General features: G+C 53.1%; 1 protein-coding gene across 11 annotated transcripts in view; it reads right to left on the bottom strand.

Annotated features, from left to right (window-relative positions):
* The window catches only part of LRP8 (LDL receptor related protein 8), a gene marked incomplete at both ends in the record, with an annotated part of 67,684 nt that overhangs the window by 15,220 nt on the left and 27,163 nt on the right, over positions 1-25,301 (bottom strand). For 2 of the 11 annotated variants that reach the window (XM_080921311.1, XM_080921312.1), the window contains 8 exons: positions 487-714; positions 2,263-2,437; positions 4,951-5,076; positions 5,149-5,268; positions 9,046-9,168; positions 9,986-10,366; positions 12,958-13,086; positions 21,220-21,342. In XM_080921311.1, the coding sequence (XP_080777437.1) occupies positions 487-714; positions 2,263-2,437; positions 4,951-5,076; positions 5,149-5,268; positions 9,046-9,168; positions 9,986-10,366; positions 12,958-13,086; positions 21,220-21,342 (1,405 nt within the window). Of the gene's footprint in view, positions 1-486; positions 715-2,262; positions 2,438-4,950; positions 5,077-5,148; positions 5,269-6,406; positions 6,446-8,264; positions 8,388-9,036; positions 9,172-9,985; positions 10,367-12,957; positions 13,087-21,219; positions 21,343-25,301 lie in introns of all 11 variants that reach the window. The other 9 variants (XM_080921307.1, XM_080921304.1, XM_080921308.1 and 6 more) reach the window with 9 other exon arrangements.

Here is a 25,301-nt window from a genome sequence, read left to right as displayed (position 1 = left end):
CTGGGTCCTCGAATCTTACTGTACTGAGTGTAACTCCCACTGGGGAAAGTTATAGGGAGACAGATTTGGGGTTAAGAGGAAAAGCTCCGCGGTGTAATGGGTAGGTATTCCATAATGAAATAGGTTCCATGAAAAAGAAATGAATTCTCTGTCCCGGAAAATGGTTAGGCAGCTACCAGATACCTATGGACAAGAAGCGTGAAAAAGGCCTCTATCTCTAAAGCTACCAGGGATCTCTAGTTTATGGCATTCTAAGATGTGCCATTTTAGTGATACAATGAATGAGCCAAGACTTCAGGGTGCTCTCTGGTGACTAATGCCCGATAAACCTTGGCCGAGGACAAAGAAGACGTGGGCCATCTGGACTTTCTTCCCTGTGTCTGACTGGCCCACAAGCTTCTAGAACCTTTGAGAGCTCTTGGAGTAGATGCAGGAGAACCGAGCGCCTTCGCTGGTGCAATGGGAAGCTTGTGTGGAGATACTCACCCTCGCAGGGGGTCAACGGCAATGGCTCGGGGCTCACTGAGTTCACGGCTGAAGAGAGTACAGCGGCGGCGTCCATCGGTCGTGGCCACTGAGATGGTCTTATTGCCCGAGTCTGTCCAGTAGAGGTGCTTATGGACCCAGTCCACCGCCAGGCCCTCCGGGGAGTGCAGCTGCTCATCAATGACGACCACCTGCTCTTCCGGTATACTGGCCTTGTCCATGGGGGCGCTTAGGAGAAAGCAGGGCTGGCCATGGGCAGATGCTCCTCCCACGGGCCCATGTGGAGCTGCCTCCGCAACCCTCCCCTCTTTGTCCTCTCTCTGGGCCATAGCAGTGGGCTTTAGAGAAACTAATCTCCACTCAACACATTCCTGGAGCCACCAGGGTAGGAACACGGTCTGAACCGGCTAGTTTCTGGCCTGGAGGAGCTCAGTTAGTGCGGGGAAGAAGCTTTGCAGGCAGGTACAATGCAGTGTGGAAGCCTACGGCAGCAGGAAAATGGAGACTGCACCACCCTGCAGAGTGGGAGAAGCCTTTGTGGTTGTGTCTTGAAGGACTTAGGCTCACCAGGGGTTACAAAAGATGGAACCAAACACTCTAAGAGACCAGTCCACGCAAGCGCGGAAGTGCGAATACCCGGAGAGGATGCAGTGTTTGGTGTGGCAGAGCTGGTTTATGGGACGCAAAACCGGAAATGAGTTCAGGCGAGAACCGTATCCTGACAGCTCGGAGCGCACTGCTAAGGAACGGGATTGTATCTTGGGCAAGGGACAGGTAACTGAATGAGTCCAAGGACATGGCTGGGAATGTTAGGTCACTGTGGCTGCTGCGGAATGAATGGTCTCAAAGGAAGGGGAGGAAGAGAAAGCGCTGAGGGGGAGGTTATGACGCAGTCTGCAGGAGGCTGCGCAGTGCAGAGAGAGCAGGCTACACTGGCGTCTGCCCCACCCCCACGGCGCTCTATTTGATCACACTGCCTGCTGCCATCCGCAGCCCTCACTGGGCAGTGCTGACAAGTCCCTGAAGGTCCAGACTGCAGAGCACTCTTAGATACCACATGGGCACCTTTATTCAGTGCATAGCAAACTGCAAGTCCCTATGCCTGTCCCTCAATCACAGACTGCCCAGCCCCTGATACCTGATCTCCCATGTGTCCCATCCCAAAGAAGGCCACAGCTGTGGTTTCTGAGGCCCCCAATTAACCTGTGAGTTAATTCAAGTAATGCCTCATCCAGCCCCACACCCAGGCTCTCACTAGACACTGCTTCCCGGTCACATTTGCTGGACAGACTCTAGCTGCCTCTGTGTATGTAGTAGGCATGCTTTCAGTGTGTGTGTGTGTGTGTGTGTGTGTGTGTAGGCAGGAATCCAGATGTCAGTGAATCACACTTGGCAGTCTCTGGTCTTCTCATCTTCCCACCCATCCATTCCATCTTTCTACAGTGACTCAATGTCTACCCAATGCCTGGTTATCTGCAGTCCTGCCAAGTGGATCTCAGCCAGAGGCCAGATCGTAGTCATCTTGAGTCCCCAGGGTCCAGAACACAGGTCTGTGATCTTATTTGTAGTTCTCCCAGGGGAGGTTTCTCCCTTCCCTCATTTTTCTGTCCTGCACTTCATGGCGAGGTCACCAGGGGTCAGACGCATGGATCCAGCTGTGAGTCTGTATCCCCTCAAGCCCAACTCTGCCCTAAGAGGCAGAGGCCAGGCTTCCTCTCTGTAAACCGCCCCTCCCTCAAGCTTCTCAGGCCTGGCTGCATTGTGCAGGACACTCACCTGTAGATCTTTCGGTAGGAAAGGTCGCACCAGTATATTCGATTGGTAGCTACCTCCACATCCAGTGCCACGACATTTTTGAGCATGGGGATGAGGCGCGAGTAGTCCCGCTTCACCAGGTCTATCCGCCGCACCTCGTGCCGGTTCGTGAAGATGAGGGACGGGCTCTTGCCAGCTGCCACGCAAGAAAGCAGTGTCAATGGAGAAAGCAGGGGGCCTAGAAACCATGTCTCTGCCTCTCGTTTGCTGGGTGAGATTTACAGGAAGTGGGGCTAAGGCTAGCAGGGCAGATGAGTAATGGGAACCAGCACACAGCAGAACCTCTATGCTCTGTTAGGTACACGCTCCCAAGTCCATGACTCCCCGTGTGTTCATGCCCGCACCGAGTCCGTGTGCTTCTTTCCAGACACTACCAGCCTTTCTGCTTGGGGCTCCACCTGCCATCCTGCAAGAACGGCCTACCTAAAGCTCATAAAGGTCCCAGAAAGACAGCTCAGTGGGCTAGATGAAGTTTGCTGAGCCATCAACAGAGGTAGGACATGTGGCATCTGACAAATCACATACATGCACTGGACAGAACATACAACTGACCATGTATAGTCAAAACCTATTTTTAGACTCTGGAATCTAGAGTAAGATTCAGAAGACCACATGGGTGGGGCCTAGATACTCGACTTCCGTTTTGAAGATCGATGTCCCAGAGGTCTTTAAGGACCTTTCGCTGCACCACCCGCAGGTGGTTTTGAGATGTATCACGAAATTCTCAGGCACAGTTCCCATGTTTGCCGGTACACATGTCTGTCAGCCACCTGGTCTGGTTTCTGTGCATCTGTGCCAGGCTAATGGGGACAGGATGGGTGCAGTCCAGAACCATGTACTGACCGGGGCTGTGTAGTGTACACACAGATACAATGTGTGTAGGGACGGAAACTTTCAGGGCAAAGGGTAAGAGGGAAGCGGTGATACAAACAGCCAGAAAATGGGGCTCAAAGTACTGGAAGCGCCAGACGGAAAGCTACGTTCTAGGCCTGCTCTGTCACCTACAAACCAGAACTTTCCTTACCCCAAACTACAGCCACAACCTCACCTCTCTGAGGTGGTAAGCTGGGGCAGAGGGCATCGTGTGAACTTTATTGAGGGCTGTGTCAGCAACAGGGTTTGATTTGAGTTTTTGTATAACTGCACCTCAGATGTCACATGATTTGCTGTGTATATTCAGAATGTCGGCACTGCCTACATATGGGCCATGTCATTCCTGTCCCAAGTGGAAGTAAAGACAGGTCCCGTGTGACGCGTGAATGTGTGTTAGAGTATGGTGTGGGTGGGGTACTGGGGATTTATCGGTTTCGTATCAAGTGTTGTACCTGCTGTGTTACTGTCAACTATGCGTTCTATCAAGCATTTGTGTGAAAATCCAGACCTTGACTGAACTGTTTGTCAATACCTCCGTGTGAAGAGCTACACTTTTCTTATACACAACCTGCAGCAAGTGGACATTCCTCTCAGATTTGCCTCTTTCACCATCTTTCTCGTACACTGAAATAGCAATTCTTATTTTTTTCCAGTTATTTGTCCTTGGAATCTTGATTCATTTTTCTCTAGAATCCCACATTAAATTTAGAAGCAAACCCTGTAGCTTGGCCCTCAACACACACACACACACACACACACACACACACGTTTGTTTCTCAATATTTCCTCAACAACCATCCTGCTCCAAGCCTTTCTCCTGGAGTACCGCAGCAACACGTGGCTTCTCTCTGGCCCTCTGCAGTCTGTTCTCAGCAATGGAGCCAGGCAGAGCGTAAACGTTACAATGCATTTCCCTTCCACTTGGAACCCTCTGAGGGTTTCTCTCAGACTCAGGAGAAACCAAGTCTGTCTGTACAATGGTCTGGAAGGTTCTGGGGGAGCTCTTCCTAATGTCCTTGTTCCAACTACACCAGCTTCCCCGTAGTTCCTTCAACATCTGAGCATGCGCCCTGCTTAGGACTTTAGTGCTTTCTGCTCCTTCAGCCTGGGATGCTGTTCCTGCTCGCCCCTTCACCTCCGTCAACTTCTCATTCAAATATCACCTTCTTAGTGAGAGCGCCCCTGACTGTTCTATTACAACCATAACCTACCATTCTCTCAGACTTTCATCTCTACTCCCTACTGTATTTTCCCTCAGCCTTCCTTGCCGTCTGCCACGTGCTTATTTTATTTAGCTATCTTATTTTTATTTCAGCTATCTCAGTCACTAGGAGGCATACTGTGTCATTTGCTGACTGAATCTTAGTGCCCACAGCAGGGCTGCTGCATTTCATATGAAGGACTAAGTAATTACATCAGCTGGATAAACGGATCAGTATAGAGAAGTGCACACGTCTTGCTCTTTGTGTGAGCTGCCTATATGGGCTCTGGGGTCCAAGCTTGTGCCTATGCATTGTGCCGTGCAAGTGTGAGCTGCAGGCTGTCATGAATGGTCCTAACCATGCCTGTGGGCGTTAGCATGCATCGGATCACGTGTGTCTGTCATGCAGCGGGTCATGTATGTGATGTTCACTTGTACAATGAACACTGTGTGTGACCCACTTGCTTCCTGTGTGTGTACATGTGTGTTTAACCACTCCTCACATATGCGGAAGTTTGGTGTTTTCTAGACCCCCCCCCCCAAGAGCTGTTCCCTGTCCTTTAGGAAGTTCGTACCTACAGCTTTGCAGTTCTTGGTCAGCGTATCCATCTCATAGCCAGGGTGGCATTCACACTTAAAGTAGCCCTTGTAATTCACACAAATTTGGCTGCAAGCATCTGGGTCTTGGCATTCGTCAATATCTGTGGAAAAGACCAGAAGTCAGAACTAGCAGGAGCCCCCTCATGTGCTCAGGTGGGCGGGGGAGGGCTCACCACCACAGGTCTTCTGGTCCAAGAGCTGGAAGCCGGATGGGCATGTGCACTCAAAGCCGATCTTGAGGTCGGTGCAGATGTGGGAACAGCCACCATTATTGTGCAGACACTCATTCAGCCCTGGGGAGGGACACGGGCTGCTGAAGTCTTCTGACAGGCAGGGAAGTAGCCCAGAGCAAAGCAAAGCCTTGGGGCAGCAGACACCCACAACCAGGAAACCAGGAAGCTGCATTGAACCAATAGCCAGGTGACTGGGAAGGAGGAGGATCAGCGGGCAGGCGCCATGATTAGACAGGGCCAGTGGAACAAAGGAAACGCAGGTCCTGGCCCTCCTAGGCCAGGGCTCTCTCCACTACTAGACTGGAAGCAGCTAGGTCTTACCTGGAGCTCTGAGGTCTTTCACAAACACAGTTTTTATAGTTCTTTCTTCCTTCTAACCTTTAAGCTTAAGCTTGCATGTCTAATGTCCACCCCTGGGATATCCCCCAAATGCCTTCTGAATGCCTCTGTGCATCCATCTCCAGGTTTGGGGCGGGGGGGGGGGGGAGCTCCGGAGGCAGGTGACACCACTTTGGAATGCTGCTGCCCTTACAAGTCTCTTCCTCCAGGAACTGCCTCCTGTAGCTTTGCTCCTTTTCCCAGCACTTCTCGTGGGGTCAGCCAAGGTGCAGAGGCCCCCTCAGATCTCAGTAAACTGCTGACTTCTGGTTCCCTACTATTTGTGTGCCTCCTCAAGGCAGGGCCCAGAGTTAGTTTGCCAGTTGGCAGAAGTCAGACAGTGCAGAATGCCCTTACTTGCTACAGCTGAGTCTCTAGGCCACACTATCTTTTAAATATGCCAATGGTCAAGTCCAGGATTACGCCATGGAGCCTTTTCAACCCTTCTCTGACCCGTCTCACTGAACTACCATGTTACCAAGTGCTGTAAAAAATGGAGAGAGGCCACGAGGCCATCTGGGTCTGGTCCCTTGTTCTCTGATCCCTCACCACCTTCTGGAGGGTCCTAGGGAGGTCAGGACCTAGGCTTACCAAGTTCTCACAGCACCTTCTGAGCTTAGAATCACAGAAAGTCAATCCCACAAGCCAGGGGAAGCACCATGCCAACCCTTCTCCCACCAGGCTACTCCAGCCAAGCAAAGCAGAGCTGAGCGGAGCCAGCCGCGGCCATGCACCCCGCTGGTCGGAGCTGCCCATCCCAGGCCATGCATAGCTGTGGGCACCCCCAGCCGGAGCCATGCTTAGGGGATGTCCCCTTTACCCCTGGGCCTCCTCCTGTTTCCCTGGAATGTTGGTGGAACTGAAAGAACAAGACCACAGCGAACCCATGACTTTGGGGGAATGGGAGTAGCTCCATCAGGCTCAACCCTGGGAAGCCCGACTTCTGGAGGTGGTTTGAGCCATGGTAGCTTCAAACTGGTTGCTGGGAGAGTACCTACTGGGAACCATTTGGTCACTCACACCCTCTGTTACCTGTCTTGGGTCTTATTATCCCACAAGGTCCATCCATCCATTTGTTTTCCTGTTCACACGCTGCCACAGTCACGCACCCACCCACTTCCCTCCTCTCTCCTTGCAGGTCTCGGCAGTCCCCAGTTCTATTTACTGGACACAGCCACCCAGCATGTATAGGGTGGCACTGCCCAGGGAGCACTCAACACGACTGGCTTCTGATGAGAGAAGGTATAGAATGCCCCAAGGCCAACATGGGTTGAGAGGGGAAAGCTAGGAGACCTGGTTAGTTTATTCCTGATTTGGAAGGCCTACAGGGAGCCCCTGTCCTTCTCTAATTCTGTGTAGCCCAGAGAGGAAGGAAGAGGCTGGAGGTAGCATCTGATGTCACCCCCCCATCACGGTACATACTTGCATGCACACACCTTCATGCATACACACATACCTGCATGCACACACCTTCATGCATACACACATACCTGCATGCACACACCTTCATGCATACACACATACCTGCATGCACACACCTTCGTGCATACATACACACACACACTAGCTTATGTGCAGGGTCACAGACAGGTCTTCAGGCTCCACAGAGATAAAGAAGCAGGCAGAGACGCACAAATGCAGTAATTCAGAGACGTGGGCACGGATACTTGTCTCTCACCAGCAGACAGAGAGAACACGGGTAGACACAAACAGGCACATATTTCTTTGACGTGTCATGCAGAAGATAGGGCGGGGTTGGCAGGTTAGTAGACCCTGGCTAACTACAGATCTGAGTGCTGTGGAGAAGGTTCATCTGCTCCTCTTCCACGAACCCCTTCTGGGTCTATTCCAGGTAAGGCCTGTGGGCAGTGGGTATCTGTCTTCTGCAAACCCAGGCAGAGGCTCAGTGGGCTCTCAGTGTCCGACTTCATCTACATCTCCAGTAGGGGAGCAAAGAAGCTGACCCTGGGGAGCTGTGAGTGCCCAGGAGGGAAGATGCGGGTGGCCTTTCAGGAGAGATGACAAGGGGCCGATCTGACTCTGTTATCTGGGGATTCCTTGGTCCAGTTCTCTAAACTCTGAGACAAGCAGAGATGACTCAAACTCCTCTGCACACACATGGGCTCCTGCTCCACCTCAGCTCAGAGCCTCTGTTCTCCTCACTAGTCCCTGGAGAACTGGCTCACCTTACTTCTCTCTAGGTAGATTGCAACTCTGAGCTCTTTCAGGCTTCCAGGAACGGCGACACTGCCCACTCTGGGAGAGCCCTACTGCCACCCAGCCCGGCTGCGCTGTGCTGCTGGGATACACTCCTAACCGACTCCCTGGCTGCTTCTTCCAGCCTTTTACTTTGTAAGGCGACCTGGCAAGGAAGAGGTCAGGGCCAAGGCCATGGCTAGATTAGCAGGGCACAGAGAAAGGGTGCACACTCAGTCTGTATGTGGCTGAGAGGAGGAGGCTGATTTTGTGAGAAGCAGCTTAATCTGAGCATGTAGACTGCAAAAGAGGGCCCTGGGGCTTTGCAGCAAAACAGACCAGGGGATCCCAGTGGCAAATGGCCCGGTGCAAGGCTATGGAAGAGCACATGGTCTAGAGGGCAAGAGGGCATCAGCGTGGATGCCAGGAAGGAGCACGGAGAGAGCATTAGTTCCGCCGTTAGGTGTAGACAGGTAGCATACCACACACTTTCTGAGGTTCATCCGACCAGTCCCGGCAGTCCCTCTGATCATCACACACTTTCCCGCCGTCCACGCACTCGCCACTCTTACACTGAAATCTGCGGGGACCCTCACAAGTTGACTCTGTCGGGCCAGACAAGAGAGTGGACAGTGCCTGTGAGACAGGTAGGTAGGAAGCACAAGGCTGGGCGGGGCCAAGCAAGGCCAACCCTAACGGGTCTCTTAGGGGACCTTAAGACAGACAGTGGGGCCGTGCTCTTCTCACAGGACATCCTCATAGATCCACACAGGGGCCTTTGTCTGTCCCGGGAGTCCCAAGGGGGGATGTTTGCCCCACGGGCCTGGGATACGGTGCACTGCCTCTTTGCCCACTGAAATGAACCCTCTCAGATGACGGGTGGGTAGGGCCTCTATCCCTGCGGAGCAGGTGTCGACCAGCAGAGCCACCTGAGATTGAGAGGCAGGCTCTTGTGGGCAGGCTTCAGTCTGCCAAGTCTGGGACCTAGTCAGGAAGGCCACAAGGAAGCTCGGGTGTGGAGAGAAACCGGGAGGCTAGATCCTTGGCAGTGCCCTGCCTTAGCCCTCTTCAGCGTTTACAAAGTCCTTAATCAAAAGTCCAGTTCTTGGAGCCCAGACCCCCATGGGAAGGAATTCCAGTGATAGAGGTACGGGATGTTGAAGGGGTAAAAATCATCTCAGAGATCAAGGGCAGAACTCCAGCTCCGTCCTCTCCGAGCCTTTCCCCACAGAGGCCGCCGACCCTTGCCGTGACCGCACGCACCCTGCAGGCAGCCAGCTTCGTCACTCCCGTCCGGACAGTCCCGCTCCTGGTTGCACCGTTTGATTGCAGGCACACAAGTCCCATCCCCACACTGGACCTCATTCTCACGGCAGGGTCCTGGTGCTGCTGAGACGGGGCAAGAGGTCAGGACCCACGTGGCGCCAGGACATCTCCCCCGCCCCCCACCTCCTGCCCCATCTGCCCCTGGAAAGAATGAACCAGTGTCCGAGCTTAGGAGGCCTCAGAGGACACCTACCCAAAACATCTCTAGTGTACACATGGGGAGACTGAAGCTCAGAGAGGGGGGATGCCTTGCCAAAGGTCACACAGCACTCCAGTTTCCTGTTTCCCTGACCACCACCTCAGCACAGACATGAGGTTTTCCGCTGAGTCCTGGTGCTCAGGACTCAGTGATTTGGTCCCTTTAGTCAACGTTCCCCGAGCCCGGCACTGTGCTGGGTGTTGGTGGGAGCCCGGAGACTAAGAGCCCATTCCCAGAAGCTCAGGTGCAGGGAGATGGGGGAATGCACAGAGGAAGAAAGCACAGTGTGAGTTGTGCCTGATAAAGAAAGAGCTGTGGGGATCTGCCAAAGTCCTGGAAGGGACCCAACATAGCTGGGCCAGTCAGCAGAATCTGAGGCAGTCCTAGGACAGAGGTGTGTGGGGGAGGGGTGGGGGAGGGACCAGTGCCAGACTCCTTGGAACGGAAAAGGACAGCAACAGGTGTGATGGAATGGCCACACAGCAAAGACAAAGGTACCGGTGAAGAAGCCTGGCTTCTGGGGTCAGACCTGAGCTCCACTCCTTAGCAGCCATGTGACCTTCCGCAAGTCACTTCATTCTCCCAGTGTAAAGTCTTTTAAAGCAGGGTTTGTACTCCCAGTAGGAGGGTCATAGCAGCAGGCTCTGGGTGGGGCTGGGTGACACGGAGGGGGCTTACAGCAGTCGGCCTCGTCAGATTTGTCCTTGCAGTCGCGGTCGCCGTCGCAGCGCCAGCCCAGGTGTATGCACTCGCCGCTGCGGCATGTGAACTGGGCGGTGGGGGCGCAGGCTGCTGGCGTGGCTGTGGTCCCCTGGCCTGCTCGCCCGCAGAGCTCAGCCGCCTCATCCGAGCGGTCCTCACAGTCGAACTGGCCGTCGCAGACCCAGCGCTCAGGGATGCAGGTGCCGCCTCCTCCGCAACGGAACTCGCGGGGCGGGCAGGCGGGGTCCAAGCAGCCGCGCTCGTCGCTGCCGTCGCCGCAGTCGTCGTCGCCGTCGCACACGAACACAGAGGCCAGGCAGGAGCGGTTGCTGCACTGGAACTCGTGCGGGGCGCACACTGCGCAGGACAGAGAGCCGGTCGGCCGGCCGGATCCTATCCCTTGCGACCCAGCCCGTGGTTTCTCATACAGGGGTACGGGGAGTTCTGACCCTCGCTACAGCATAGGTCCTGCTGTTGACTTGACCACACTTGCCCTTTCTGAATCTCTGCCCTGCAGCTAGCAAACATGGTGGGGCAGAGAGGGGCTCTAAGGTTACAGAGCGCTATTGTCTTGAAGGATAGGAAACCATCTGTACAGGACTGACACCAGATGACAGGGCAAGGGCTCGTCCGTTTGTGGCATAGTTGTGTGTCCAGCTTGTGGATGCTATTTAATTCTCCAGCTAGGAATCTACGACCCTGGTCCCCACACCTCACTCCTGAACATACCCCAGCTATGGCCCCCTTGACGATCTGCTAGGCCCAGGGCCCATCGTTCCACTCCACGGTTTTGTTCACGTTGCTTGCTCCATCTTCTGGGACACCCTGCAGCCTACCACTGCGTCTAGCTCTAAATCAGAGCTCTTCCACTGCATGGGTCCAAATTTCACCTCCATCCATCACATCTGCCCCAGCCTGCCTTCTGTGTGCCTCTCCCACATGTCTGGGTTCCATCCTTCATACTTCCTTAGTCTAAGGACGGGCACAGAGGCCCCTTGTAGGGTGTGGATGAAGTCATTAAAGAACAGCTCTGGCCCTGTCTGTGGCCTGGGCTTCCTCTATCGCATAGGGTAGTCTGAAGCTCACAGGAAAGACCTTAGAGGCCAGCCAGCCCTGCTGTTAAAGACCGGAAGCCTGAGGCTCGGACGGGAGCACCTTGCTCATGGTTACAGGTGATGAGAACCAGAACTCAGGGTCCAGAGCATTTTCTTCTACTCTGACCTATCCTCTCAGCTTTCTTGTTTTGTTTGTTTGTTTGTTTGTTTCATTTGTTTGGTTTGGTTTGTTTTCAAGGCATCCCCTACCTTCTCCCCCTCTTTAGAGCTCCACCCTGGGGGCTCAAGGGGGTCAGAAATACTGTGGCTATGACTGCCACCAATATGGTGGTAGCAGTTCCTCATCTCTCCACACGGGGGCGTCCGGAACCCACGTTTCTATTTTCTGGTGACAAGATGTCAATTTTCACCGCTACTGAACATAAAGTATTGTCTTCTGTGTTAGTGTCAGCAGATCATGCCATGTTCTTCTGACAGCTCTACTGAGCCCCTGATGGCTGCATTCCTCCCCCCCCCCGGGCTTTTGGGATGTGGTGGCACCAGAGGGAAAAGCACATGCTCTCTGGTACCCCAGTCCCCAAGATGCTGCTGCTGACACGGCCTGCCTGTCTAGACAGTTTATACAAGCCTAGGGAGAGAAGATTCCGTCTTCTGGGAGTCCTGACAGGAAGTGCTTCGTAATAATGGATTCCCAGAGAGGTTCTGAAGCTGACAGTGACTGGCAGACCCCACCAACAAAGCCAGGGCCCCCACTCCCCACATTTACAAGCAGAACAGAACTGGAGAACTATCAGAGAGCTGGGGAAGGGGTTTCCTTCCCTGCCCAGGCCACAGCAAGCCCGACAGGACCTTCTCTCAGCTTGGTTTCTTTAATTAAGAGGAAATGTTCCTGTCCTCAAATGTCCTACCTGCAATGTGGCTAGTAGCCTTATACTGGGTCATGTGACTACAAGTTTGGGGTTGTTGGGGGCGGCTGTCATGGGTGGATGAGATCACTGAAGTTTTAAAGTGTCGATCCTAGCCAGGACCCTTGCCCCCATCCACACACTTCCTGCTTCAGACCCACCAACCCTCCACAAGAGAGTTCCTGGACCAAGGTAAGGTCGGGCATATACCCCCCATAACCGGGATATCTCAGCCCAGGCTAGTAACACAGCTTGTCCGTAGTCCCCAGGGAAACACTGTGGGGTCACCTGATTGTCCCTTCCAGAACCTTACTCCAGACCCGGCATACGGTAGGTACCCAGAGAAGTAAAATGAGCCAGGCCACGCATGGCCCTCTCCTCGAACCCCCAGCCCAAACCTTGCTGGGCTGCTCTCTGAGAAGGAGATAATCCTGTGTTTGAAGTTCAGCCATGTGGAACCGTCCCAATGGTCAGTCCCATCTGTCCCTGCTGAGGCTGCTTCTCTGCATGTGACATGCGCCCCAGCCTGAGATGTCAGCAGTGACTGTCCTTCACACCCTGAGAGTCCGTCAGCACAAGCCCTATCCCAGTGCTGCCAGTACCCTGGCACAGCACGCCACATTTTAGACAGCCCAGCTTTCCGTCCCCCTGCTCTTGCTTGGAGATCAGTTGGAACAGTAGAATTGTAGAATGGATGAGCAGATGTCAGACATGGTAAAAAGCTGTGTGTAGACCTGAATTTGAACCTCAGTTCCACCCCTCAGCCTTGGGCATGTTTCCTCCCTTGTCTGAGCCTCAGTTTCCTCATCCATTAAATGGGATGGTAATGGCTAGTCATGGGGTGGTCATGAGGATGAAAGAAGAAAACGTCTCCTAAGTGCCCAGTTGTTTGTTTCTAATGTTCTCATCCTTACACTTCCCTTCTCTCGACCCTCCCAAGAAGAGGTCAGCGCTCCTGAGGCTGCCTGACCACTGGCCCCGGACTCACAGGTAGGACAGCCGGCCTCGTCTGCTCCGCCGTCACAGTCCTTCTCTCCGTCACAGCGCCACGAAGCAGGCACACACTTGTGGCTGGTGGGTCCGCAGCTTAACTTCTCGGCGGGACACTCTTCACTGGCTGTAGAGAGACGTCCGTGCGCAGCTTAGTTAAGAGCGACTCAGGTCATAGTGCCACCCAGTCCTGCTGCTTGGCCTAAGTCCCTGGCAGTCCACTAGGGCACTCCTGCTTCATGTCTTCATCAGAAGCCAACCTGTTCTGAAGGCCTGCTGTGTCCTAAATCTGACCTCACCCCACACAACCCTGCCTAACACCTTCTCAGGGTCTCCTAGTCTAAGGCACCCAAGTCTTTCTTGACCCAAGGGCCCCTACATATCTCCTCTTTAAGATCTAACAATCCCACCTTTGCTATGTCCCAACTGTGTGCCTCTGGGTAAGATATGGCTAACTGGACCTCAGTTTACCTTCCAGATCAGCAACTGTGATCTAAACCTGTGGAGGGCTCATCAAAACCTCAGCAACAACAATCTCAGTCTCTGCAAAGATGGGGCCGAGCCCACCACGGAGAGCAGCCTCCGCGTGCCGGGCCCAGCGGGACTCTGCAGCTATAATTACTGCAGCCACAATCAGAGGCTGACTCCATCAGGGGCCTGGAGCCTCTGGGTTGGTTCTCAATTTGCAGGAATGAGTACCCTGTTCAGGACTGGGGGAAGCTCTTACTCCACATGACAGCTGAGGCAGATGCACCTACGACCTCTGGTTGGCTCCCTGCTGCCCTCCGCGGTGCGCAGGAGTCCTGGCCTCAGGTCTAGATTATGATTATGCCAGGCACAGTGCTAGATGCTTCCATTTAGTCTTTATAATAACGCAGCGGGGTGAGGATTATGTCAGCCTCCAGCACAGCTCTGAAGGCCGGCTGCCTCGGCTGGAATCGGAGCTGCCATTCGCTGGCCACGTGACCTTGGCCTAACATACTTCTCTTTGTGTCAACAAAGTGTGGGTGAGCCAATGACCTGCTGCATAGGATCATTTTACTGACCAGGTTAATGTCTATAAAACGTTTAGACCATTCAGCCTAGGCTTACTACGCGTCCCCGGTTATCATCATCCACATGCAATCGATGAGACTCCCAGTCTCGTTTATCCAGTCAATGAGTAATTGAGCACTGCTGGGTAGCAGACATGGCGCTAAGTCCTGAGTTCCAGACACACGTGCACACACACACACACACACACACACACACACACACACACACGAGAATGACATGGGCATTTGGCAGCTTTGCCTGATACCAGAGACTGGGCGCAGTTTTATACCCCCAGAAGAAGGGTGATTCATGTCTCGCTCTGATCTATGATTTGTTTCCTCTCATTTTATTTCTATGGCTGAAATGAAAGGCCACAAGAGATGAATAAAAATGGACTGATGCAAGAAAGGCACAGAAAAATGGGCAGGGGAGGGGCAGGGGAAGGGGCAGTGGGCAGGGACAGGGGCAGTGGGCAGGGGAGGAACAGGGGGGAAGGGGAGGGGCAGTGGGCAGGGAAGGGGCAGGGGAGGAGCAGGGGGAGGGGGAGGGGCAGTGGCAGGGGAGGAGCAGGGGAAGGGGGGAGGGGCAGTGGGCAGGGGAGGGGCAGGGGGGAAGGGGAGGGGCAGTGGGCAGGGGAGGGGCAGGGGGCAGGGGAGGAGCAGGGGGGAAGGGGAGGGGCAGTGGGCAGGGGAGGGGCAGGGGGGAAGGGGAGGGGCAGTGGGCAGGGGTGGGGCAGGGGGCAGGGGAGGGGCAGTGGGCAGGGGAGGAGCAGGGGGGAAGGGGAGGGGCAGTGGGCAGGGGAGGGGCAGGGGGCAGGGGAGGAGCAGGGGGCAGGGGGGAGGGGCAGTGGGCAGGGGAGGAGCAGGGGGAGGGGGGAGGGGCAGTGGCAGGTGTCTAAATCAAGGTCCCCAGGTGATCACATACTGTTGCAGTGTGAGGAGAGCAGATCCCGAAGCTATCCCATGGGACACCTGTGGTGGAGTACAGGGCAGTCTGCTGGGAACATGGCGCTCACGGAGTTCACTCTACATGAAGTTAACTGTCAGGTAGAGCTCTGGAAAGCGCTGATACTCTGAGCTGTAAAAATGGCCACCTTTGCTGGAAGATGGTGGCACATACATTTAACCCCAGCACTCAGGGGGTGGAGGCAGGCGAATCTCTGAGTTCAGTGCCAAACTGGTCTACAGAATTAGTTCCAGGACAGCCAGGGCTACACAGAGAAACCCAAAAAGCCACTTTGGGCTGTTTTGTGGGGTGGTGAATTGTGGGGGTGATGAAGGGGGAGGGGGAATTGGGGAGAGCACGTCTGTCATCAATGTTGGAGAGCCACGAGCGCTTCCCGATGCCTCGGAACATGAAGCAGCTGGAACTGACCAGCTGACTCTCAGAAGGTACTAACCAAGAGGTCGGAACTGGGGGCGGGGGTGGCAGCCATTAGAAGCTCAAGTTCCTGGGCCCCAGGTCATGGTGAGTGAATCGAGATGTTGAGGGTCAAGGAATTTGCATTTTTAAAAGTTTTATATTTTTCTTCCAGTGAATTTGTCTGCTATGTGTACACGGGTGCTGACTGGGGGAAAGTGGAGTCAGACCCCTGGGTGCTGGAACCGGAACTCAGGCCCCCTGGAAAAGCATAAAGTACTTTCAACCACAGAGCCTCTGCTCCAGGCCCTGGACCTGCATTTGAGTTTTAGCCAAAGCAGTTCCGGGGTACCTCTGTGGAAGAACCCCGAGTAACAATCTGCATACTGAAAAGGTATGGTACTTCATCTTCATGTAACGCCACGGCGCCCTGTAACACCTTGCAGCCCCCCAAGAAAGCAACAGGTGGGAGGAGAAAGGGAGCACGAGGCACCACCCACTCATAAAACTGAGCCTCACAGGGGAGTAGAAAGGGCCACGGCCACACTTACATGGAGGTAAGTGGGTCAGCCTGCTCAAGTTCAAAGCTGGCTTTCCCGTTCCACCTCACCTAGGAGGCAATAAAGCCACTGAGAGCAACACCCTCACCAATGGAGTTAGAAAAGAACTCCTCTTAGAAAAGAAGCTGCAGAATAGATAAAACATACACACGCACCACACACACACACACACACACACACACACACACACACACACACGAACATGCACACACTTGCACACACACACACACACGCACACACTGGGATTCTCTTTCGTTTTCTCTTTTGAGCCAGAAAGAACAAAGTTATGTCATTTTCAGGAAAATGAATTCAATGGGAGGTAATCATATTAAGCAATTAAGTTAGACTCAGAAAGACAAATATTGCATGTCCCCTCTCATTTGTGGTTCTAATTTTATATACATATATAAAATTAGTGTGTGTGTGTGTATGACATTAAAACAGAAGCAAAATTACCTACAGGAACAAAGGGGCTAATAGGAGGGGGAAGGGTAAAGGAATAACACACTATACATCTGTATGAAAATGGACTTATGGGCCACAGCACTATGTACATGCAATACACAAGTAAAGCTGTAATATAATATAATATATTATAATATAATATAGATCTTCGAGGCAGACCCCATGCCCCTGTACTATGAAGATCTGGGTGAGAAAGCAACCACTGTGAGAAATGGACCCTCACCAAACACCAATCCGTGGATGCCCTATATATGCACCAGAACTATATGCAATGGATTTCTATAATTTACAACAAGTCGGTGGCATTTTGTTTTAATAAACAAAAACTAAGAACTAACTCATCACCGCCCCCACCCTGAACCCTGCCTGACAGGCAAGAAGGTTGAGTAGATTCCAGAAGTACCGTTCTCGAAGGGACAGTGCAATGCTGTTTCCCAGACTGAAGAGGGCAGCAGTCCTAAGGATCAGAGACATCTAGTAACTTGCCAAAATATGCACAGCATACGAAAGATAGAGTCTGGGTTCCTCTGAACCAAAAGTTTATAGCCCGACAAAAGCCCTGCCCTTCCATCACACCATGCACGACTGAGAGCCAGTCCCAAACTCTCTTACCTGAAGCCGAGGCCAGAAATAGCCTTTGGCCAGATGCACCTCCTTGGAGGCCTGGCTCTGCAGCCCCCAGGGCAGCAGGCAGCCGGTTGAACTTTTAATGAATATTTATACAGTTAACAGCATAACCTTTCAACAAGGACAATGATTAAACAATCTGTCTGCTTCCTTTCTTTATAATTAATAAGGCATTTGCTGTGTCCCTAAATAGACAGTTCTAATTACAGGCTCTCAAGAATCAGCAGTGCCTGCTACTGGTCCCTTCACCCCTAAAGAGACGAGGCTCTTGGAAGGCCAGGACAAAAGAGGTCAAGGAGATCAAGGTGACAGTCATCTCTTGGAGTGGTATTCTAGGGTCCAGAGAAGGGCAGGTACATCAAAGGCCTGTCTCTCTTGTGATAGCTCTTCCCCAAAGCAGGTTCTAGGCGTGGCTCCCCAGGCTCAGGGTCGGGAAGTGCTGGTGGGTTCCTCCCAGACAGAGAGCGAAGCCCAGAATGTGTAAGTCTCTTGCTGAGAGTCTTATGGAGGGAGCAGAGGTGGACTTCCATTCCAGATCTACCCTGCTTAGTTAGCCACTGCACACAAGACTCTTCTGCTTTCTCTGGCATGGCTAGAAAGGTCAACGAGGTGTCCATCTAGTCTGTGCTCACATAGGCTGAGCAATGAGGCCATCTAATGTCTACTTCCAGGATCCTTGAGGCCAAAACCTATAGGCAGGTTGGGAGAGGTGAAGGAGCCTGGGTTTTAGAGTCAGTAGACCTAGGACCAAATATAATTTACTAAGGTCCTCAGACTATACACTTGACTTCCGTCTCTCTCTCGGTCTCCTCTGCTGAAGGTTCGCAGGAGGCAATATGGAAATCCCTACAGTCAAAAGCCTGGAACACGCTCGCAGCTCAGGAAAGTTATTCTTGTCCTGTCATACGCAATGAAAATGTAAATGACTGAGACTTGGGGAAGCTGATCCCACCCCTGGGGGATGCAGGGAGCTCACGTGTGTCATCATGACACCCTATCCCAGTACAGCTTTTCCCTCAGGAATAGTTGCTCCCAAGGGAGACCCTTGGCTTGCTGTCCAAGTGTTCCAGCTTCTAAGAGTCCCTGCTGCCAGACAATGCTGTGTGTGTGTAGGGGTGGGGGGGGGGCTGAAGTGCCACCCTGAAGTGACTGAAGGCATTAATTAATTTCCCAAGAATCCTGTTCCAGAAATCCTTTGCCAACTCATAAGGTTAATAAAGAAAGAAAGAAGAAAAACGTTTGTTGCCAGTACCTGATGGCTACTCACTGGTCTACAGTCTTAGGGACTTGAGATTTATGGACAGATCCTTTCCAAATGGGGATTGCCTGCTCTAAGAAGCCTGGGGACATAGGGGACGTCTAAGTGTCACATGGCTGGGAAAGCTAAGGAAGTGCGTTAGGAGGCACACCCTCGCACCCTATCTCCCTGAAGGAGCAGAATTGCAGCAGGGCTCCTCCACACAGCATCAGGCAAAATGGGTGAGGTCAGATCTCCAGACCTGGACTTCCTAATCTATACCACTGCGAGCAGAGGTGAGGAGTGAGGGCCCCGTCTAGCTGCTAAGAAAGGAAAATATCCACGTTTCCCATAAATCAGTCTTTCTGCTCCCTGCCTCTTCCCCTTCCTGCGATGCCTGAAGGTGGGTCAGAGGCGTCCCCAATCAAGTGAGCTAAAATTAGAGCCCGAATGATACTTTCATTAGGCAAATGTTCTGGGCTTTCCCATTCTGACTCTGGCTGCATTTGATGAGTACCTGCTCCTGGGTCCCTCTTCATCCCACAGCCCCGCTCAACATCATTTCAATAGTACGAATCTAGTGTCCTGATAATCTAATGAACTGTTATGTTTGGGGCAGAGAGTTTGAGGCCCAAGTATGAAAATAGATGAAACTGAGAAAGACTAGGCAACTTAGATGAGGCTCCAAGGCAAAGGACACGATCCAGCTGAACCAGACCCCAAGCCGACTGCTCTCCTCCATCTATAATCTTCCTGTGAGGGGTGAGGAGTAAGGCTCTATCCTGGGAGCTGGCACAGTCCCAGAAACCTGGTAGGCTATGGAAGTTGCTATGGCAACACCAATTAAATGGACAGCGGGTTGGCTGCTGGGTTTTCATTCAGTTGGGAAGCTGTGAGCAAGCTTGCTACAAGTCCAGCTGCCCCGCATTCTCCCTGGCCTTCAGGGTCCTCTCTAGATGAGTCTTCCAGGCAACCCTCCATAATCAAAGACACCATGACCATTGCCATGGTCATAAAGTAGGGATCCCAGACTTTGCACCCCACTGGACAAGGGCAAAAAGAGGGTCTTGGACTACTAAGAATTTAGGAATCTTAAAATGGGTAAATCTTTAGGATTCTAGATTGGGACCCTTGTATGGTAGTGGGGGGGGGTGGATATAGGACCTCATAAGAACTGCCTGGGATAATCCACGGGGAGCTGGGCCTTTTCACTCATAGGTACTGCCTTGGTTGCTGCTCCCATGACTCTCAGAAAGCTTGAGAAGCCCGTCTTTTGTCACAGGGGAGACACTTGCCACAAACAGGCTGTGTCTGTGAAGCAAGTCTATCAAGTTCTTAAGGCCTCTAGCTGCTCAGTCGTTAACTCGGGGACCTGGGAGTCAGGAGTGGGGTATGTGGGTCTATCCCAGGCCGGAAGACAGTGCGCGTTCTGAGGAAGAAAGACGAGAAAACAGGCAGGAGAGGAGAGAGGGGTGTGGTAAGGTGGCGGCAGGAAGCGCGAGTCAGAAGGGAGAGAGCCCAGGAGAATGAGGACAGGTGAGAGGGCCCAACAGGGCTGGGGGGAAGCAATATGAGAGAAGGGAGTACATAGCTCTCAGGCAGCAAGACTGCCCTTCCCACCATGATCTCTGCAAAGCCTCTACCTACGTCCAGGATCACAAGGCAGAACTTGTCTGACTATTAGGGTAGGAAACCCCAACCCAAACCCAGAAACTCTCCAGGAGGCACAGGCTCTACCCCTTCTGGGCTGAGCAGTCATGGCCAAGAGGCCAAACCTGGTCCAGCCTGTTTCTTTCTCTGGGGGAGACGCAGCACCCTTACGTGCTCCAGGCTGGCATGAAGGTGGGGGTCACTGGTACGTGTGGCAGGGCTCCCTTCCTTTGGAAGGGCAGGAAAGAGAGCGGGGCTTCCTTCCGCCTCCAGGTCTCCTAGGACAGCATGGAGTGGCATTCGGTGTGGTAAGGAAAGGATGGGCCTGCGGTAAAACTGGGGAGGGCTTGGCAGCTGCCTAGAAAATGAGGGGGCCTTTGTCTGGGGCGGGGTCTCTCTTGTTCTCCCTTTCTCTTTCTCTCTTGGAAACTGGTAGCTCTGTTGCTAGGAGACAAGGAAACCCAGTTATCATCAGAGGCAGCCTTAAATGGAACTCCGGCCTCCATTGTCCCTATCTACCTTCTAGGGCAAATGTTAGCCCCTTCAGTCCCACCATCCTCCACGTGTTCCCCGCAGCCTTTTGTCTCAGGCTTGTTCTGCTACAGCACCGCCCCTGGACCACTGGGCCCTCCCCCCCTCCGCCTTCTCATCTCCTTTTTAATTTATCAAATGTCACGGAATGACCCGCCAGGTCTAAGTTTGCTTTGAGGATTAAAGCCTAGGAAAGAAATCGTGGAGAGACAAAGCCCCAAGTGTGGAAGGCAGAGTCCCGGAGCACCAGCTACGCCACCTCACCCCGGTTCCTTAAGTCATCATGTAGCTAGCGGCAAAGAACAGGCTTCCTGTGCTCAGCACACCCAAGCCCGAGAAAAGAGGCTTGAAGTCTTGGCTGGGTGGCCGAGGACAAATCAGCCTAACTCTCTGAGTTTCTGTATGCCCCTTTGAAAATTCAGAACGTGGCAGTACCTGCCTCTAGAGGCTGCTACATAGATAAAGGGATACAAAGAGCTCGGCGAGGTGTGGCCCGAGGTAAATGATTAACACGCACCAGCTGCTGGAATTACGATTCAGATCCTCAAGAATGAGAGCAGGGAGCCTTAAGAGATGAGGCAGGCTACTTCTGAACACTGTTCTAACTCCTGGTGCTACCGGAAGAGTCCAGCTCCGAGGGAGCCGAGAAGACATCCGGGAAACAAGCAGCTAGGTAGACAGACAGACAGACACTTGCCTGCTTCCCAGGAACCTCCCACTTCCCAGAGGGTCTGGCACAGAGCATCCTGTGAGCCTAACAACCTGAGGGGGAAACTGAGGCCGGGGCAAGACTCACAACAGGTAGCCTTTGATTCGTCAGATCCATCGGGACACTCCTCCTCGCCGTCACACTTCCAGCGCTCCGGGATGCAGTGGCCATTATCACACGTAAAGTCACTGTCTGCGCAGGTCCTCTTGGCTGTGGGGCGAAGATAAGAAAGGGTGAGCACGGAATGCTTTTCTAAGACAGAGGCAGGAGGCAAGAGGGTAACTGGTGTGTGTTTAGCCTAACAAGGGTACCACCCAAGCTCCCCGAGGGTCTGCAAGGAGCTCAGGCACAGCTAGGCTGGCACCGTGGTACCACACCATAACCCCTCTCTCCATCACTCCTCCTGCAAGGAGGTCTCAGCCTCTTTTCCTGCTTATACCGCACAACCAGGCCCCCTGGGAAAAGCACCGAGAACCCTAAAGGGAGATGATGATTCTGTGGCGAGAAGAATGAGGAATTTTGTCCTTGAAGTTGTGGCCATGATGGAGCATGGGTTCCTGCCATCTGTGTGAATTCGAGGACATTACTAACCTCTGAGCTCCCTCGTGTTGACTATGAGCTGGGAGTGCAGAAAGGCTGACCGACGGCAGGAAGCTAACGTGTGAGGATGTGCCATTGGGCCCTGTCTGTGTCAATACAACTATCGCTGTGTGTCCGTACAAGCTGAGCTCTCATGACTCATAGCAAAGCAGGGGCAAGAATGTGGATACCACGCCCAGCCCCAAACCATTTGCTGCCCCGTGGGCCTAGATCTGAAGGAAACCGGATTTAAAGGTCAGGGTGGAGAAGGTCCCAGATTTGCCCCCTTATTATTTCTCTGTATTGTCCTGGTGCCTGGCACTGATCATACATCTCTTCAGGTGAGGGCACGACAAGGCAGCTGCCCCAGCAGGGAACCTGCGGGTGAACGTGGGAAGTGTGGAGTAGAGGTTGGAGGACTTGTCCTTTGGCTCCTTGCGCCCTTCATGTACTTCAGGACCTCCAAGAGTTGGGGACTTCTCAACATCACCTGCATTCAGCTCCCATGAGCCTCACCTAGGACCGAGGGTCCAGGAGTGGTAGTAGGAAGGGAGGGGCTCTGCACTGGGAGCTAGCAGGCCCGCATTTACATTTTGGCTGATCTTCTTTGCCCGTGTACTCTCATGTAAGACACTTTCCCTTCCAGGCCTTTGGTCTTCATGGGGAAAGGGAAGAGATTTGGTAAGACACAAGCCTTTGGGCATAGTAGATAGTCACAGGCCAAGAGGCCTCAGAACTCGCAGAGATACTCAAGAGACCCTGAAGGACAGTGGAACTCGATGTGATAATGGGTACTGCCACCCGGATACTGAACCTCTCTAGCAGCTAGAAAGTCTTCCTCCTTTCCTTTCCCTTTCCAACTTCCCAAATGGCCCAACTGACTACTGTTGGTCCCTGCTTACTTTGTTCCTCTCTGCCAAGGCTGTCGTCTGAAAATCCTTACGCTGCTTTTCCATATGAGCTTGGATGTACTTTCGTCACCACACCCCCCCCTCGTCTCTGTCGGGGGGCCCCCCGAGTTGCCAGAATCTCTAAATGGTCCTCTACAGCTTGTCAAATTCGGTACAGTTGGAAGATATTCGGGGCTTTTGGTTGCATAGGCTCTGCCCTGCTCCTCAATTTTGCTATTGTGGACAGAGCCCTGACAGAAAGTAGGTGGGTGTGCAAGGCTGTGTGTCAGTAGAAGCTTGTTTCCAAAGACCAGCAATAGGCTAGCTTTGGCCTGTGCCCTTAAATCTGATGCCCTTTGCTTTACATCACCACTGGTCCTGTGGTCTGGTGTGGCTTGCTTTTCTCCTGTCTTTCCACAAGAAACTATGGAAAGATTCCCCCCCACCCACCCCGGGACCCAGCTCAGGGCAGACCACAGGAGGACACCAATCCCTGACTGGCATCTCTGCTGACATATCCAGGGTAGGGCTCCTCCCCTTGGTAAACACAGTCCATGGCCTGAGGGTTTGTTGGGATTTGTCTGTACTTTTCCGTCTTGCGGTCTCCAGCTACCTAGTGGGGTTTCGGGAACCCTGACTGTCTTCTTTGACTCTGGTCCACGTCTGCTTTGCTTTTCCATGGTATCCTTTGGGCATCTTTACTCTGGGTTTTCTTCATGTCTTCCTGAGACAGACGCCTCCATTTCTTCTTTTTCTAGCTCTCTTGATGCTGCTGGGTGTTTTACTCAGGAAATCCCAGGACAAATAGCCTGATATTTCATCATTTGACATAGATAGACTCCCAGCTCTAAAGTCATTTCTAAGGTCACATGGAAGTGGGAGCAGATCTAAGTCTGGCAAGTCAACAACAGGTTTCCTCCAGCACAGTCCTCAGTGACTGGCACATCTGACAGAAAAGCCCCTCAAGTACCTGGAGGAGCCTGTGAGAGCCCCAGTATCCAATAGGCCTGTGCCCCTGGGAATGCAGAGGCTAGGAAGGCTGATCCAAGGAGCCCCAACAAGGGGACAAGCCTGCCAAGGAGCAAAACAAGTTGCTTAAGATAATGCAGGAACGCTGTCACTGGGCACAAGACAGCCAGATGCCATCCTAGCATTCTTAGCTCCTGGGCATTCTGGGGGTGCAGGATGAGAACTTGCTCTCTCCCCGTATGCCAAGAAGCCATGACAGACACTGGGCAATGAAGCCATAGCAGCCAAATGCTAGAAATGGCAGCTCAGGCTCAGCTGACCCACCGCAGACTGCGGGACAGACTGTTTCAGGATCTGAGCCGGCCTGGTCATATTCACCCAGATCTACGCTTGGGCCTCTCACCCCAAATCCTACAATACCCTCACGGCTACAGTGGTAGCTGCTGCCGATCTGTTCTACAGAAGAAACTGAGGGTAAAAAGGTAAGTAAGTGCGTAGGTGACAGGAAGACTTCAGGGGTCTGTGTGACAGCTGCAAAAAGTAAGTAAATCCCTTTCCTCACACCTGTAGCCATGAGTGGTGATCGGCAGGGGAAGAGCGAAGACTCCTGAGACAGAGGCCCCTCAAATCTCAGGGACCTTACTACAAGCAAACCACTAAGCACAGAGGCTCCTGCACAGAGGTATACCCTTGCCTTGTGCCCAGAAGTGTGTAGCAGAAACCTAGCTTGTGACGATCCGTGCTTGGGAAACGTACCACTCTGAAGAAATGGAGGCGGTATGGTCGCCTTCGGGCTAGAGACTACACTACACTTAGCCACCCTTGAATTCCCTCTGTGGGACCTCTGTAATCACATGGAAGGATCTGGCACGGGAGCTTAAGATGAATTCTGGCATGGCTACCTCTTCACTAGGTGACTGGGGGCAAGTCCTTTCTGTCTCTGAACCAGTAGGGATGCGGCTTTCCTGTGTAGCACTGCCACAGGACAAAAGGCAAGAGAGCTCAGTGAATAAGCTCAGCGTCGTCAGGTCCCTCAGTGTAACCAGGCTAGCTCAGCCCTGCCGCTGGAAGAGGCCATGCGGTGGGTCAAGCTGTCATTGCAGGCCAGGCCAGACCCTACTTTCATGGGCTTGGCTTTGGTTCCCAGGGCAATTCCCCAGCTGGGCTCCAGGCTGTGGTTCCCTGTTTCCAGGGATTTATGTCCCTCTGTGCCAGTCTGCCCCTTGGACAATGCCCACCTCTGTGAGTCCCTGTGCTCCACGCTGCAGGAGTGATGCATAGTCATCCAGGGTCTGCGACATCATAATCTGGTGCCATGGCAACAGATGGACTGCCACAAAGGCTCTGGGATTCCACAGGGTGGTGAGGAGGGGCCTACCCCAGGGAAGAGCAGAGGACAGTGGGAAATTCAGGACAAAGGGGATGGGAGCTCCTGCTATGTATAATAAGAACTCAAGCCAAGGAAAGCGTCAGACAGTTCGTGGTCAAAGGGACTCTTCTGCCACCTGTGGCTGTGTGACCTTATTCAAGATGCACTACTTCTCTGAGCCTCACAAAACACACAGGGCTGCCATGAGGAACAAGGATGGAGCTGCTATGGGCTAAGGATGGTGCTAGAGATTCATGAACTGAGAAACAAAGGGGGACATAGCGGAGTATCAAGTCACAGCCCTGGTCCCAGCTGAAGGGCTGTGTGTGGTGTACAGTTGTCTGTTCTCACATCTGGCTGGC

This window comes from Micromys minutus (genome assembly GCF_963924665.1).
Source record: "Micromys minutus genome assembly, chromosome: 9".
Classification (NCBI taxonomy): Eukaryota; Metazoa; Chordata; class Mammalia; order Rodentia; family Muridae; genus Micromys; species Micromys minutus.
Note: the sequence above shows the minus strand (reverse complement) of the source record. Positions and strands in the feature narration are given on the sequence as shown.